The sequence below is a fragment of the Sebastes umbrosus genome, chromosome 10 (genome assembly GCF_015220745.1).
Source record: "Sebastes umbrosus isolate fSebUmb1 chromosome 10, fSebUmb1.pri, whole genome shotgun sequence".
Lineage (NCBI taxonomy): Eukaryota > Metazoa > Chordata > Actinopteri > Perciformes > Sebastidae > Sebastes > Sebastes umbrosus.
In genome coordinates, this window is record NC_051278.1 from 27230265 (window position 1) to 27248464 (window position 18200).

The 18200-nt window shown below is 41.8% G+C and overlaps 1 protein-coding gene across 15 annotated transcripts in view; it reads right to left on the bottom strand.

The window, feature by feature from the left end:
- LOC119495703 (Kv channel-interacting protein 2) overlaps positions 1–18200 on the bottom strand; it is a 197128-nt gene continuing 178928 nt past the window's right edge. For 13 of the 15 annotated variants that reach the window (XM_037782436.1, XM_037782438.1, XM_037782439.1 and 10 more), the window contains 7 exons: positions 5668–5792; positions 5508–5577; positions 5049–5119; positions 4747–4854; positions 4158–4262; positions 3933–3995; positions 1–2280 (listed from right to left, as the gene is read on the bottom strand). In XM_037782436.1, the coding sequence (XP_037638364.1) occupies positions 2233–2280; positions 3933–3995; positions 4158–4262; positions 4747–4854; positions 5049–5119; positions 5508–5577; positions 5668–5792 (590 nt within the window). In that variant the 3' untranslated portion in view covers positions 1–2232. Of the gene's footprint in view, positions 2281–3932; positions 3996–4157; positions 4263–4746; positions 4855–5048; positions 5120–5507; positions 5793–8272; positions 8375–18200 lie in introns of all 15 variants that reach the window. The other 2 variants (XM_037782442.1, XM_037782443.1) reach the window with 2 other exon arrangements.

Sequence of the window (18200 nt, forward strand, 5' to 3'; positions counted from 1 at the left end):
TTTTGCATAGTAACTGTGATTTTTATTGTCTCTGTACAAAATATACACATTTTGAATACGTAATGCAACCAGTTGAGGCTAGCTAACTAGACAGTCAGTACAACGGGTTAGTAGGTTTTCATTGTTCTAGACACAGTACATGCGGGTATAGACAGGTTTTACTTGTGGCCAGGAATGGAACTTAAAAACTATTGGCAAGGAACAATCAGAGCCAAACCACTTCTTCCCCAGAAAAAAAAAAAAAAAAAAGAAAAAGTTCAAAAAATAATAATGCAGAACAGAAAGCAAAATGTCAGGGTTGAAAGTGCATATTTTCATCAAGGCCTTAGTGCACCCTTTACTGTGCTCTGAGAGGTTGGATGAGTGGAAAGGTGCCGATACGTGGTGGAGAACATTATTGCTATTCCATGTCTGTCTCTCTTGCATTCAAAACACACTATAGCCTATTTAACTGCGGCGTGAGTGTCTCTGTTACTGGCACCATCGTAGATTTAAGTAGTTTGAAAAGAAGCTAATTAATAAGTGTTTGCAAATTCTTCAAAATGTCTGTCTAACGTGTGGGTTTACAACCTAAAACTACATTTCAGTTAGGACAATGTGCAGGTAAACCACATCGCCACATCCTTTGTCTCTCTGATTGCCCCTTGCCCTACATCACTACACAGCATCTCCCTCTCAATTCATTATGCTTTATTGGCATGAATGGACAATATTGCCGGAGCGTCAAGTAATAAAGAAATTATAAAGAAAAATAACAAGGTACAATTCCTCTCTCTTCACCCACAGGTGGGCTGTATGTCTTAACTTATATACCTCTTTAATTGATATCTTCTCTTTGGTGTTACAGAGAGAGGGAGAATACCGAATGAGGGGGGGGCATAAAAAAATTATTAAACCATGCCTCTGACTACCAGTACACACACACACACACACACACACGCACACATATACTATGCCTCTTTGAAATTGAATGAGCCTAATTTAATGCAACAAGGGTTTTGAATTTTTTTTTTTGAAGTGGAAGAACCTGCTACAGCCACACGACATTTGCGATTACAAGAAGTTCACAAATACAATCTGTAATCTAATAAATTCCCCTTGAATGTATGTTGATAGACTAGTACGACTGCGTTATGCCCGTCCAGTCCTGTGTTGAGAGGAGCTGGGATGATCGAAACAGCTCAGGTCAACTATTAGTGCAATCCCCCACGTTGTACTGCCTAATATCACACCACTGGGAATGCTAGGAAATGTACAACAGTCAATAGACACCTACAGCTAGGACTGTAATAGATTGGAGGCTCGGAATTATTCCACCCATGAATCCCGCGAATGGAGGCGGGTGTTGTCCCATTAGAGTCTTACATAGGTAAGATGGATGACATATCCTCCTGTTACACATGCACACACTCATACACAAAGGGTGAGGCACCTGTGAATGACTAGGAACAGCAGACAGACAAGCAGACTTTGGAGTATCTCTGTAAATACATAATTGGATAGTAGTGACATCATCATGCGATATTGTTATCAGTTCCTCGTGGAAAACAACCTCCACCTGTAAAACGGGAACGCCTGGATCTCCATTTCAGTCAGCTGTTTCCTCAGGAAGCGTCTTTCTCTCTCTCTCGTCCACAAGATGGCGGTAGATGCATTTCTATTTTTATGGCCGGTGCACGAGCAGTCTGGCGGCTCCTGGGAGGTGTCACCCACATGCACAGAGGCAGGGTCAGATTCACAAATCTCAGCCATCACAGGGAAAAGTCATCTTAGATCAAGGTTTGGAGGCAGCTTCCTCCCTCTGAGTTCAGCCAGTACAGGCTGTGATAGTTCCTCTGTCAGTAATAGTAATAAATAAAACAGGTGGGGGGGGGGGTCTTGCGTGTGCCAGTGCCTGTGAGCCCGCTGCTTGCCTGCGTTCGCTGTGCCTCTGGGGTAAAACTAAGGTTCTGCATGATGAGTTAGGGAGTCGGGGAAACTCCATTGTTGCTTGGAGAAATGTCACTGGGGGTCCAGGAAGAGGGAGAGGGCCTCTCGGTGCCCTCCGAACTCACGGCTCTCAACAGACACACAAGCTTGCAAGTCAGAAGACGGCCACACACACACACACACACACACACACACACAAACACACACACATACACGTTCACAAACTCTTTCTCTCTTTTCAATCCCGATCCCTCTCACACACACTCCCCTCCCTGGTGCCAGCGTACTCTCTGGTCCAGGTTCTTAGATGACGTTGTCAAACAGCTGCATGGACTGCATGATGTTCTCATCCTAGTCACAGACAAGAGGTTTGGATAATAAGTAGGGCTGTCAGTTGATTCAAATAGTTAATCGTGATTAATCCCAAATTAATTGCACATTTTTTAACTGTTCAAAATGTACCTTAAGGGGAGATTTGTCAAGTATTTAATACTCTTATCAACATAGGAGTGGGCAAATATGCTTGCTTTATGCAAATGTGTGTATATATTTATTATTGGAAAGCTGTTAACACAAAACAACAGGCAACAACAGATGTCAGTGTGTCAGTTTTCTGACTTGACTATGACTTGCCCCAAACTGCTCAGAGGTCAGAGGTCAAGGGACCCCTTTGAAAATGGCCATGACATTTTTTTCTCACCAAAATTTAGCACAAGTTTGGGGCATTATTTAGCCTCCTTTTCAAGTTTCATAAGATGCCAGTATCTTCACTAGCATTAAAATTGAGCCCGGTACAACCTCAAAATTGCAAGTTGCTTTAATGCGTTAAAGAAATTAGTGGCGTTAAAACAAATTTGTGTTAAGGCGTTATTATCTTGTTAACTTTGACAGCTCTAATTAATAAGGTGTCATTTCTCCTTATGTGTCACCCAAATGATTCACACTGGGGAGGAAGTGAGGATTAAAGGTAGAGTTAACCAGTTATAACAGGTAGCGTTGCACTGTCCAAAGTTTAATAAAATCCACCTACCAGCCCCTCTAAAGCAAATAAACAGAAATGCAAAACGACAAATTGTGGTTTTATGAGGAGTTACGTGCTATAAATATTTCTTTGCAGATGCAGTGACTTCCTGGAGTCACTGGAAATCATTCCAGGAGGAAGGACTCCCCCGGACTCCCCCGACTAAGCCTATCATCTCCTGGCTCTAGCTGCATACTTAATGCACAGACATGAAAGTTGAGTCAATCGTCTCCTCTTATTCTCTGCAACAATGTGAATAAGCATATTTATATGTGGAACTGTTCCTTTAAAGGGACTGTTTGTAACTTTTTAAGCGTATAAATGTACCGGGTCGGGACACATGCGCGCTCGCATATGCGTGTTCTCGTGTGGCCGCTGCCTCTCCTCCTCTGCCTGCTTTCCTTCACTCAGACAGAACGTGCGTTCTCGCTCAGCTCGCTCCACCTCTAGACGTGAACGCGCGCTCACGCCACACTGCAGAAGTGGACGTTTGTGCAGAAATAACTGCTGCAGCTCCTCCAGACCAACAGAGGTTTTCCGTGTCTTGTGAAGTGACGGTGCTCTTCAGAGAGACACGTTATCGTCTCGTTACCGACCGGGTGCCGGTGTCTCCTCTGCTCTCTCCGGCTGCGGGCGGAGAGAGCAGGGAGACACGCTGCAGAGCCCCGCTGCATCAGCCTGCACTGAGGCAGGAAAAGCCAACACTAGGATCAGATCTAAATCATGTTCATGGAGAGACCTCCGTCTGGTCAGCTAACATTACTGCCAAGCAGCTGAAATATAGAGTGATATTGTGGTTTTAGCTGACGTGTGTCGCCTCACTGTTTTGAGCGATGCTCGTTCATGTCTATTTAGAGCGAGCAAGTGCGAGCTCGACGCTGACTTTCGTTGATTTCACGGCCACAGGTTTCGCTGTTAACAAGCAATTCTGAAAGTTACAAATAGTCCCTTTAAGACTTAAAAATCCACTTTTCCGACCCACCTTCTTGCATGACTCTATGAACTCTTCTATGGTGACCACTCCGTCTTTATTCCGGTCCATTTTCTGAAAGAAAAATATAGCAGCCAAAGGTTTATTCAGTGAAAAACGATTGTATGCTCAAATATATTTGTAAATGATCTTCTAACTATTATCAGTAATATTTCTGTGTTTTTTAACAACCATAACTCCAGGTGTTAATAGAAAGCAAAGACTGCTGAGTTTGACCTGGAAGAAGCTCTCCACATGTTCTCTCGGAACATCGTCCTGCATATTGGGGTACGTGTACTTCCCCATCATGTCATAGATAGACTTCATGATGTCCAACATCTCCTGGAAAGTGAAAGAGAGAAGGGAGAACATATTATTGAGGATGGAGAAATTGTTGGATAACATAAAAAATCACTTTGAAGCTGGGCATTAGCCAGGTTTTTAGAGGTCACGAGTCCTAGAGCTTGTTTTTTTTTTTATTTTGCTAATTAGTATTGAGTATATATGTAATATGACATCTGCAACTATTTTCTTTCACGCCCCAAAAGAATTTGGTTATGTAATGGTTATATATAGCCATATATACCACAGGGTATGTTTGATGTACTGGAGCGGAGTTCTAAATTTCAAAATAAAAGTTGATGTATTCAGATATCAATCAATATCAAGGCAGGCAATTTCCACAACTCGATTTCCACCAAAATTTAAATATAAAAATAGTAACAGGGTGCCTCCACATCCCCCACAATACTGAGCACATGACCCTGCTTAGAAGCCATTACAGCAAATACGCAGAGAAAGCTAAGAACAGTGTAACATGTGTTACCTCTTTGGTGATGCAGCCATCTTTGTTCAGGTCGTAGAGGTTGAACGCCCAGTTTAACCGGTCATTAATGGTCCCTCTCAAGATGATAGACAGGCCAAATACAAAGTCCTGAGATACACGGGGAACAATTTACTGTATTGTTTTGACATTACTTAAATGTTAAATCAACACAGTAAATGAAGTCAAATCTTCATCACAGCACTAATCTTTGCGGGCAGGTATTTAGAGAGAACGCATATTTGTGTGGAGCACACATTTGCTCTCATCTCTAAAAAGGAAGCTGATATAAGAATAGAGCTCACCTCGAAACTAACTGAGCCGTTTTTGTTCGTGTCGAAGGCTTCAAACAGGAAGTGTGCGTACATACTTGAATCTGCAAAAGGTAGAGACTTACAGTAACCCGCGTGCCCTCGAAACATGAAGTCTTTGAACAGCTCGGTTTAGCAGCCAGCTAAATATAGCCGAGATATAAGAATAATTTCAAATACAACTGGAGGCGAGTGGTTAACATTTCATCAACCTAAATATCACGATGTGAAAAATTGCCTCGCCTCTTTGCAGTGGTTCAGCAGAGCAGATTTATAATGAGTTCATTATGTTCAGTTCATTGCGGTGATGAAAAGCTCCATGTGTACCGCTACAGAATCTGTTATTTAGACTTACACGTTTACCTGAAGTCTATCAAATGAATGAACGGTATAAATTAAAGTATTATGGACACAGTTGGAGCTCTTCAGGTTCAGTAGGAGTTGACAACTCACCTCCCTGCGGAAAGAACTGGGAGTAAATGGTCTTAAAGTTCTCCTCATTCACCACACCACACGGACATTCCTGAGATACAGATGTGAATAGACAAAAACTCATTAGTTCCCACAGACCAAGGTATATAAAGGACCGCAGTCTGCCATCAGCCACACCTACATTTTTGAAACCCCTGTAGAGAACTTGCAGCTCCTTCTTAGTGAACTTAGTCTGCTCCTGCAGCTTGTCCATGCTCTCAGGGCGATGACACACGGTGGATAACTCAAAGTCATCTTCCACGCTGTCTGTGTGAGGGAGAGACCAACGTGTTAGTCAGCATTTATCATCACTGCGCCCACACCAACCTCCAGGGCAGCCAGGACCTGGCTAACACATTTTAATGAAGTCACCAAACTGATATTGAGTTCATCATACAGCACAGGTCATATACATAGAGCAAAATAATATCCTTTATTTACAACAATGTTAACCTTTTTTTTTAAAATTATTATTATTTCACTGAATCTAAACATGAATTCAGTTTTCTATACATAATTGTGAGGCTACTATATGTCAAGCATTCTCCACACATCTTTGCTACTGTACTTCATATCGGGGGTGTAAGAAAATATTGAAAAATATCACGATATTATTTTTTGTGATACTGTATCAATTCTCAAAAAGACTATTGATCTCTAATTAATAGTTTACATGCAAACATGAACTCAGTTAATACTTTCATTTGCAAAATAAAGCGCCCTCTCAGTGTGTGTGCCCTCTCAAAAGTAGTGCTATGATGTTGGATGTTACAGGGACTGTGATAAATGCTAATGCACATCCCACTGTTCTGATTGCATAAAAAAGTTAAAAAAAAAATGTTTACCTAGATTTTATGCATATGGTGGTGTATTCTTTATACTATGTTATTGCACGGCTTCGTTGAATACTCGATTCTGATTGGTCAATCATGGCGTTTTGTGGTCTGTTATTTCTTTATAGCAGACTGTTGCTATGTATAACAGCCCGTTGCTATGGGCGCAGTTCTGATGTGTATGTGTGAAATTATTGATTTCTTAAGTAAGTAGCCATGTAATAAGCAGGATAATGTACAGCTAGCGGGTCATTGTTGTGAAAGAATCCCCTTCAGGGCGATGAGAGACCCCTCGCGGCATCGCCCTGTCAGGGTTTCTTTCACAACAATGACCGGCTCGCTGTACATTATCCCTTTCATAGTTTTCTTAAAGTTAGATTTTTAAAAAATGTCAATATATCGCCTTGCTTACAGTATCGCAATATATTGCATCACATTGAATGGTAACACATGTATTACACAGCCCTAGTTCATATCACAAAGCAAAACGTGGTCAGTCAAGCGTCTATAAAATGTCTGAATTTCTTGTCTGACAACTCAAGAGTAAGTAGACTGAGGAGAGCCCTATACTGAGGGAGTGAGAGAAGAGGTTTAACATGAATGAAAATGGTAAAGAAGAGACATTTTTAAATGTGTTGATACACATCCAGCAACAGATATTCCTCATTCCGTCTGTTTCTCCGAAAATGACTGTCATTAACTGTAACTCACACACACATACACACCTACACACACTCACACGTGCTGTAGCCCCAGGGAACAAAACACGCTCCAAATCACAAAATACGAACACAGGTCTGACCCATCAGCAGCAATAATGTGTTTTAGAGTTTGTGGTGTTGAGTGTGTTCCTGTACGACTGTATGTTGGTCTATGTTGTGTACGCTGAATGTTTGGGTGGCTGTGTGTACATGACTGCATACAGTGGTGGAATGTAACTAAGTACATTTACTCAAGTACTGTGCTTAAGTACAAATTTGAGATACTTGTACTTAACTTGAGTATTTTCTTTTACTTTGTGCTTCGACTCCACTACATTTCAGCGGGAAATATTGCACTTTTTACTCCACTACATTTATCTGACAGCTTTAGTTACTAGTTACTTTACAAATGAAGATTTTTGCATACAAAACATATGATGAGCTTATAAAATATGATGTTTTGTTACAAATTAACAGAATGGTCAAGTACAGCTGAAACGATTAATTGATTAGTCTATTGACATAAAATTAATGGACATTTATTTTGATAATTTGAGTATTTTTTCATATAAATATTATAATTAAAATAATAAATAAAAATATGTGAAAAATATGTGAAAAAAAAAGGTATGATTTCATGGTTCCAGCTTCATAAATGTGAGAATTTACTGCTTTATTATTTAATTTATTTGAATTGTTTTAATTTTGAGGTTTGGGCTGTTGGGCACATTGTGAATGTGTCACTATTTTCAGAATTTGTACAAACCAAACAATCAATCTAATTGAATACTCAAGAAAATATTCAGCAGATTAATCCATAATGAAAATAATCATTAGTTAAAAGTTCAAAATGGGCTCCACCTCAACCAAATACAGTATAACAGTTAACTCCTGCTTTTATATTAATGCATGAGTAATAATAATCTAATGATAGTAGTATATCTTGAATTTCCCTCGGGGTCAATAAAGTTACTATCTATCTATCTATCTATCTATAACGGTCACAGGGGACATTTCTCTGCATTGATCCCTTTTAATACTTTAAGTGCATTTTCCTGATTATACCTACATACTGAGGTAACATTCTCAATGCAGAACTTTTACTTGTAGAGGCTGCATCCACACAAGCGTCTGTATGAATCTTCTTAATTCACTAAAGAGTCGGGACACATGGAGGAAAGTAGAGATGTATAGAGAGTGAAGGAGCACTTGCTTTCACTGATTGAGGGGGCCGCAGCCTCAGGCGTGCAGCACGGCAGCAGCTTGAGGAATCGCTGCTTTATGGTTTTTTTGCTTTGGCTGGTGGAAGGATTACCTGTAATCACCAACCATATAGCACAAAGGTTAGACACACACACACGCAAGTCTGCAAATTCTGTCTTCACACGCACATGCACACATGCCTGTGAAAACACACTCCATGCAACGGACAAATGCGACAACAGACTGATTCATGCTGTTTAGTCAGATTGGTAATTGCCTGCTGACCTGGCTCAGCGATGGGAGACCACGAATACCACTTCAAACAGTAGATATATTACCACACAGCAGCAGCACAGCGTGACCCCTGGAAACACACAGTTTCCCTGATCAGACTGGCGCTCATATCACAATGCCACATTCAGCAAACTGAGTGGAAAACCAGCGGAGAGTATCATTTCAAAACACGTCAAACATCAACAGTTTTAAATGACAATCGGCTTAACGACTTAATTCCACTTCATAGTAGAATACAATTTGCCAGACAGATGTGCTGCAAAACCGCCTCAACCAGAGCCCATCACGTCTACCACCGTAGTACCAGCTCATCTCAAAGCAAACCTTATGACGCCTATTTCGGTGTAAAACACATTTGCACACGTGAACACATGTACTTACTCTTGGCTCTTAGTTTCCATGGTAACAGTCCCCTCACCCCTTTTAGCAAGGCCCCAGCGGTCTGAGGGATGAAGGCCATGATGGGGTGAAAAACAATAGAACCACAGCAGCACCTCCACCGACTATCTAACCTCTCTGTGATGCGTCACCCTGTTGTCTCTCTGCTCCACGGAGCCTCGGGGACTCTGGCCCTCCTGACCTGTGGCTCTGGCATCATTTGGAGCCAGAACAGGCAGAACACGTTGTCCGATGGATACCAGATTAATGCATCCAGCCGCCAAGCACAGGCCAAGCCCTCTGCCCCAGGGTCTGTGTGTGCGTAAATACATTTCATTTATCCATATGGACCCAACAGACGCCCACAAGAAATGAATATCAAATACTTAGACCATCTGTCAATGGTACAAAAATACATAAATCTTTAAAGTAAAGTAAATCTTTAAGTATGTCTGATGGCAAAGTAGTCCCAATGTATTTCTGAGCAGTGGTGGATGTAGAATTTTAATGTTGTAACTGCTTGAGGTGAAACTAATTGTAACTTAATGGACTAATCTACTAAATGGATCAGAGATTTCTGTTTTCTACGTCAAGATAAATACACTCTTAGGCCAACATGGATGAGAAGCCCATCTACAATTTCATGACAGCTTGGTAACTATCTGCTGAAGAAGATCATGTGACACGATCAAAAGCTCCAGAACAGCTACAAAATGGACCTTGGGGTGAGATTGTTTGGGTCAACTAATTAACTTTATATACTATCACTGGTTTATTTGTTAGTTGTTGCTGCATAACAGTGCATCATATTCAAGTTAATCATATGTTTTGTATGTAAATATTTAATTCAAGTAGCAACTACAGCTGTCAAATAAATGAAGTGGAGTTAAACCCGTGGCCTAAACAAAGAAATACTTCAGTGTTCTTCAGCTGGATTATATGTTTTTGTGAAGGAAGCACCGTCTCATGGTGACACCCTGCAATTGAATGAATGGGTGTGTTTACAGTGGAATGTAGACACGCTCTGTCAAGAAACAGGAGGAAACCAAGCCCCCAGCATGAGCGCTGGGCTTTGAAGCAAATTTCCGTAGTGGTACTACAACTTCTGTGTACGTCAAGTGATGCCATTGGGCCCAAAAATACTTTTTCCCATAGACTAGGAAAGAGACGTCTTTACTTTTTGGGGGGTAAATCAACTTCCCAGTACGAACACTTGAATAGCCCTCACTAAGGGTCCTAAAATGCACTAATAGCCGAATCCAGAGTTATTTTCCTTCCTCCGTTCATGTGAATGAGCCCCAGACCGAGGCTGGACCAGAGCTGGGAGGCTGAGTTAAAGGAAACACTACTGCGCCTGCTCTATGGGCCCAATGAATGCAGAAGATCGCTATAGGATCTGGGTACTTTATCAATCGTCAGTCGAGCCATTTTGGCTCCATGTGCCATCGAGCAACTCTCATAAGAATGAACGGGTGGCGGCCTCCAGTTCTTTTTTATACATCCATGGGGGAGACTCCCAGCAGCTGGAAGTTGGCTGGGAACCAGCTGGGAACTGGCTGACAGGTGGCTGGGAGGGAAAATTCAGGTGGCTGCATTTGTAAAGTCAAAATACTTCAAAGCTCACTTAAATAATAAACATACTTGCAACCAGTGCTTAAGGTATATGCAACGGGTATATCAAAAGTTTGGAAAATATCTTGCAAAGCCTGAATAGATGAAATCTTTGATGCTAGTAATTGTTGTGAAATACATTTTTTAAAGTAACCGTCACAACAGATATTGTTATTGTGTTACAGATGCAGCTTGTCTCCGGGTGTGATGAGACTAAATTTAATTTCTACTGATTGTTCTGAAGGCCTGGACGGAGATAGGTGAAAAAAAAACAAAAAAAAACTTCAAGATTTCTACTTCCTCTGCTCTGCATGGCACGCTGAGCTTGAAATACTTGTAAGGACCATGAAAGCTGAATCTGTTGGAAACTGTCAGTGCTTGTTTTAGGACTGAGACACCTTTTTCCTCTCTCCCTGTCTCTCAGCCCTCTCTCCATCTCATCTGTTCCTTCTCTCTGTAGTTTTGTCCTTTGCTGGTGATGAAATATTTTGCTTGTTGTGACGTCTTTGAGTAAATGCGCTCTGGCTGTCTTGGCCAAGTTTGTCTTGGAATAGAAATGTTTGATTTCAGAGGGATTAACCTGATTTTAATGTGCACAGGCACATCTCTTTAAGGTCCCTATACAGTATATTATAAAACACTCCCCCAAAACATCTTACTACACCTCATCTACTATCTACTGGATCTTAGAAAGTAAACTGCAGTTGTTGTTTCTATTTCAAAGCGGTTTTAAAGCTTACTATCAACTTATGAAATGTAGGTTGTATCTAGTAGTTGCAAGCTGTGGCTGAAAACAGTCCTTTGTTGAAAACAAGTAGGTTACTGCGCTCATTACACTATTGCTGTAACATGTGAGCAATTTGTTCTCCAGCCTTTGAAGTTAAAATTGTTTTTTTTGAGTGGCGCTGACAATGAGACTAGATATTCTTTCAATTTGACCCGAGTAGGCAGAAAAATAAAAACTATTCCTCATCAGGCAGGGAAAAAAAGCAGCTTTCTGTGTTCTTCAGCTGTTGTGCAGCATTAAGACATCCTTACGCAGCGTGCCCTGTAGTGATTGTGCAATTAGAGTTCAATAGTTTTCCCCAGGGTGTACTGACAAACCATCAGAACTCTCTTCAGGAAATAAGGAAACAGCTCTATTTTTAGATTGATGGCAACACATTTTTGGCAATATCCCAGGACTTTTGAAGAAGCTCCGTGTTTCATAAACTCGAGAGATCTGAGGATTTTCTCAAGGCACGGAGAAACTGTGAACTGAAGTGAAGGCAGCACACGTATTACAGGGATACAGTGATACTGCAGATTGATCCATGATTGAATATTTCAGCTATGATCTCTCTAAGCCCTCCTGACACCTAGTGATGAGAGAAGCACAACTGCAATTCTGAAAACAGTTTCACAAATATTGGGATAAAATTAGACCTGATAGATATCCCGCTGGTTTGATTTACCTAATGTCTTTCATTTCCTCCCACTTCTGCCCATCTTTACTCTTAACTGCATTCCATCTATTTAGCAATGCACTTCCATACATTTGGGGGACTCACAAGAGGCAAAAAAAGGAGACAAATGCTCAAAATCAATGCAGCAGGGGCAGAGATATCCTGATTTTTAGCCCCTAATGTGGCTCCAGCATATGGCTCAAGCTCCAAAAACATTGGATCCTACATTCCCCATAATGCAACTTTTTGTTATCTCCTCACTGTTTGGTAAAAGCTCACATCTTCCAAACGCCATGCCTAGTTTGACGCTGATGACATCACAAGGTTTACCTTGAAGACATTATACTGTGCTTGTCTTGATGTATAAAATTGGTGGAATGCCCCTTTAAGAAAGAAAAATGACAACATTTTAAAAAGCACATCCCCATCACAGTAAAAGGGTAAAGTCCATGGTTGATAAAAAAAAAAATCTACAGACAGAATCCTTTAGTTGTAAGAAGTACAAATGATGAATTTCAGAGATGTCATTCCCCAATATGGATGGGCCTATATTTAGATGCGTTTAGGACATAAATTCTTCAATGAAATGTATTTTTTTCAGAAGTTTTGAATCGTTTTTTGTGTCATAAATGCAGCAAAATGATCAGTAATATTCCGCCCTTCCATGTGAGTTAGAAAGGTATGGATACACTATATTCACTTCAGTATTTCAGTCTCAGACAAAGCCATACACGCACACACAAGCACGATCACACACTACGGAGGACCATAAATGGGTGTGACAAACATGACAGCTCTTTAGTGAAGAAATTAGGCCAAACTACTTTGTTGTGTTTCATCCTAACAAACACTTCAGAAACACACAAACACAGATGTAGACGCCCCCCTCTCCAGCTGAGCGTTTTTCCTCCTCACGTCCCCTCACCAAATTCATCATTTTGATTTCTCTCTTGGCGCCTCTCTGCCGCCTCTCTGCCGCTCGCTTAGCGTTTCCCTTACCTGCTGTGCTGGTGAGGTCGATAAGACCCAGAAAGTGCATCAGTTTGAGGGAGCTGCAGACCACCAGGAGGATGCCCACAGTCTGCAGCCCCTCCACTTCCCACTTGTCTTGGAAGAACAGATGCATCCTTTCCCCCTTCCTCTCTTTCTCTCTGTTTCTGTCAAGAAAAATCTTTCTCTTGCCCCGGGGCAACCACTTTCCCCCCCGCAGCTCCAACCAGGAATGCACCGTCTTCGTCTCTCCAGTCTCTCCTCTCAGTCTCCCCCGTCAGTCTCCCTCTATATGCCGGTATTCCTCCTCCATCCTAACGCCGCACGGCTCCCCGCCCGCTTTCTTCACTGAAGGTAGATTGTTATTCTCCTCGTTTCTTCATCGAGAACGGTAAGTGCGTGGCATCAGGACTGTCGGCTCGCTGCTCCACCCCCGCCGCCTTCGAGGCTGTCAAAGGTTGTTTAAGTTCCAGGTGAAGTTCGGACGATTCACCGCGAGTGTCCTGGCAGGTTGGCGGCAATTGTTTTCTGACTCTCTCTGCTTTTCCCAGCCACCGACTCTCAAACTCTCTCTACTCTCTGCCCGTCCTCCCTCTCTCCCTCTCTTTCTCGCCTTACCTCCGTCACTCTCCTCCTGCTGCGTCCCTCCCCATGTTTAATTGGGTCAGTGATGGGACTGAGTGAAGGGGAGGGAGAGGAGAAAAGGAGGGAGGGGGAAAGGATGGAGGAGTACTACTTGTAGGTTAAGAGGGGAAACAGAGGAGGGGGGTATACAAAAGACAGATGAGAAGAATGAATTTTTGGAGATGAGATGGGAAGAGAGAAAGGGGGGGAAAGGCGGGGCAAGGTGGAGAGGAGGAAAATAACAGCAACTAAGGGGGTATAGCAAGGACCCAATCCAAATCCAGATGAATCCAACAGAGGTAGCAGACGCAAAATGAAGGACAAAATTAGGAGAAGAAGACGACTAACAGGAGGGAGACTGTGATGACAGAGAGGCGAAGCACGTGACCCAGTGGTTACTGTGGACAAACTCACAGATGTGGCAATCTCCCCTGAGTGTAAAGTCGACACACGTGCACACACAAACACACAGCCTGGAGGTGAAATCTGGCTATAACATGTATTGCATATGCAATCCAGCGCAGTGGGGGATATTTCAGTTGGGATGGGATATATTGATGTCACATCTGGCACCCTGACATCCTACCACTGACAGACACAATCTCTGAAGAACTGGAACAGAAACACTAAAAAAAAAGAGGATATAAAAGAGTGGAATCGTGATGATGCATTCTTCCCATATCAATTTAACATACCTGGGGGAGTCATGTGTATGACTGACTTAAGCCTTTTAACTATGGCTGTCAAAGTTAACGCGATAACGCCTTTAATTTCTTTAACGCATTAACACAACTTGCGAGTTTTAAAGCTAGAGTGAAGCTACTGGCATCATATGAAACTAGAAAAACCTAAGGAATTCATCGGTATCATCTATGTCATGCTAGCTTGTGGCGAAGGAGGATAAATAACGCTCCGACCTTACACTCAATTTTTGGCGACGAAAAACTGCCATGGCCATTTTCAAAGGGCTCCCTTGACCTCTGACCTTAAGACATGTGAATGAAAATGGGTTCTATGGGTACCCACGAGTCTCCCCTTTACAGACATGCCCACTTTATGATAATCACATGCAGTTTGGGGCAAGTCATAGTCAAGTCAGCACACTGACACACTGACAGCTGTTGTTGCCTGTTGGGCTGCAGTTTGCCATGTTATGATTTGAGCATATTCTTTATGCTAAATGCAGTACCTGTGAGGGTTTCTGGACAATATCTGTCATTGTTTGTGTTGTTAATTGATTTACAATAATAAATATATACATACATTTGCATAAAGCAAGCACATTTGCCCACACCCATGTTGATAAGAGTATTAAATACTTGACAAATCTCCCTTTAAGGTACATTTTGAATAGATAAAAAATGTGCGATTAATCGTGATTAACTATGGACAATCATGCGATTAATCACAATTAAATATTTGAATCAATTGACAGCCCTACTTTTAACCTTTCAACAAAGTGCAGCAGGAAACACAGATGGCATTACAGTAAATAAGACAGGATAAAGCCTTTTGAACCCTCTGAAAAATAATGTTCAGGTGGGATTTCATGAAGGAAAGGATCATTCTAAACAGGAGTCGGGATGTACTGATGTGATACGCCGGGATGACCCCAATCCCAGCCTTACTACTTTGATCAAGTATTGGCCAAATGTGAATGACCCACATTAAATACAGTGTCTTTGTCAATTTCATTACAAAAAAAAACAGCGGTTCCATTGACAGTTTCAGTTTCAGTCAGTCATCAATCTTGGAACCCTTCGGCTTCCGGTCTGACGACAGATAAGCCTCTGGGAGCAAGGGGCTATATTTCTGGGGTTCTGGTGTAGCCAGCGGATATCCGGGCCAAGACATCCTCTTCCATGCGCTGCTCATTGTTTACAGTCTGATTACCAACTTGAGATGCAAGACTGGAATTGACGTGTACGTTCGGATTGTTTCACAAGTTGCCAGTTTACAAGCTAATTTTAAACCAATAAAAAGCTAAATCATCGTCAGACGAAAATTATTCTAATGAGTTCCGTGCACTGATGTAGACAGAATTTAAATTTGAACACTGGTATCAGATCGGTACTCAGTACTGGCAGATACCCTGAGTTGAGGTATCGCAAAAGAGTCCACCATATTAACAAGGAAAATAGATAGAATAGATATATGTTTGTAACTCCCCTCCAGAACAACATAAGTGTTTTCTTATTTGACAGCTCTAACAGCAGCACCACATCATGTGTCTGTGCCCTCCCCAAGAATTACATCCATCCATCTATCCTTTATCTGTAACCACTTATCCTATTCAGGGTCGCGAGGGGAGCCGATTCCAGCTGACATTGGGCGAAGGCGGGGTACACCCCGGACAGGTCGCCAGCCTATCACAGGGCTCTAAGAATTACAAATATTAAAAAATAAAAAAATCTTTTCTGTTCTGACACCGCTATGGTTGAGGTTTGGTTATATTTAGGCACAAAAATGAATTGGTTAGGGAAAGATCATGGGTTCAAATACAGTAACTACTTGGTTAAGGTTAGGTTCGTAGACATGGTTAAAAGAAACCAACGTTGACTTTCAGTAGAAAATGGGAAGAGAACAATGGTCTCGCGAGTCACAGTCTGCATCCAACCACCCTCACCTCCTCCCTCTGCGGACCGTGGCTCTATAAAAAACATCATACAACTTCCTCCTTTTCTCCCAACAGACAGGAGCCAAGACTAACACAGGTGCTGGAGGACTTTGTCACTCAAAGATAAATATATGTTGTTTGGGGGCATTTGCTGAAATGACTGATGCTTTTGTTCTTGTGAGGACGGTCTCTGGACTCTCTGTGTTTGGAGAGAAAGAGCTAGATCAGTGCATCCCTAAAGAAAAAATGGCTAGACTTCAACTAAAGTGGAAAGTGGCACCCTTTGGCTTCAAAGTGCTCCATCACTTTCATCCTCCACTCCATATTCAATAACCACCCCTGTTATCAAAACTGGAAGTGAGGGCCCTGCAGGAAACTGAGAGGGGAGACGGGGGAATATTTAGTCCCTAGCGCTTTAAAAGCCTCATTTTGTCTTTATATTGTATATACGTGCATGCGTCTGTCTGCCTGTGAGCAGGTCGGCTCAACGCTAGACAGAAAGAAACCAGGAGATGGAGGTTTACGGAGGGCCTGATCTGTCTGCCGTGTGATTAATGATTCCCAGAGTCAAAATGAGACCTAGAGCTACAGTATCTATCGCTGCCGAACCTCTGGGAGCACCAGCCTTGTGAGACTGAACAACACAACACTCAATCAGAGGCAGACTCGTGCTCTTTGGTAAACAAAATGACAACAAGCTATGATTTTGAGTTCATGTTCAAAGCCTGAAAACTGGGTTCATGGACGCTCAAAGTGTGCAACCATCAATCACTGTCATTTAATGTGAGAGAGTCAACGGTGGCAGCTGAGTGATTCAAGTACAATAAGGGAGACCTCAGGGCTTCTAATGGCACTGAAGGATCAGACATTATTACAAAAAGGCTCTTAATGATCACATAAAATGAGATGACTAAAGAGAACATAATTGATCATTAAATTTGAATTATTCACAACTGCTACACAGAGTCATAATCTACATGAAGCACCTATATTTTTGCATGCATTTAGGGGTACGATTAATCAAGCAAGCTTCATAAATTCCTAAATACAATGACATATTCAGGCCAGTAAATTCTCAAACGCAGTCTGAGAGTCAAATCAAGGATGAAAGTGTGAGAGATTAAGGCTGGCCGCGCCTATCTGTCATTATCTCTCACATAAAGTGTTAGGATATCTGTCATATACTGAGACAGAAATGGAAGATCAATATATTTCTCATAAACAAAAAAGAAATCCTCCCCTTTAACTTTAACTCAGACATGACGACTCTGTGATTCCAGGAATATTGTAAGGCGCTGACCTTTGACCTTGTTACTGTTGTTGTGGTTGCTTCTAATAATGGCAACATAAATTTTAGCTGACTTCACTGCTGCACTGTTGTTACCCTGCGTGTATTGATCTGGTGACTTGCAGGTCAAAAGATGTCTAGACGTCTAGGTTACTGTGAAACCACAGTCGGCTAAATTTGTTTGAAGAGTGAGTGTCTACATTACATGGAGCCTAGCCATTGTTTCAACAGCATTTGACTGCCTATAGATCAGCATATATTTAGGAGCTGTTTCAAACTGTCTCATTCAAATGAACGGAGGAAGGGAAATAACTCTGGATTTGGCTATTAGTGGATTTTACAACTTTTAGGACCTAATGATTTAGATCAGGGCTATTCAAGTGTTCATACTGGGGAGTTGATTCACCTCAAAAAAAATTATCTGCTGAATTACAGACGTCTCTTTCCCACTGTAAGTCTATGGGAACCGTTTGGCCACTACGAAAATTTGCTTCACAGCCCTGCGCTCTTCCTGGGGGCTTGCTAATAAGACACATGGGAGAAGTTTGGGTTGTGTCTAGAAGGTAACCCTCCATTTGCAAAAGTCTCGCCAGATAGTTAAGGTTAGTCGTTGATGTTGAATGGTTAAGGTTCGGACAGGTCGTTGGGCAGCGAATCTTACCAGGACCATGCTGCATGAATAAAACTCAAC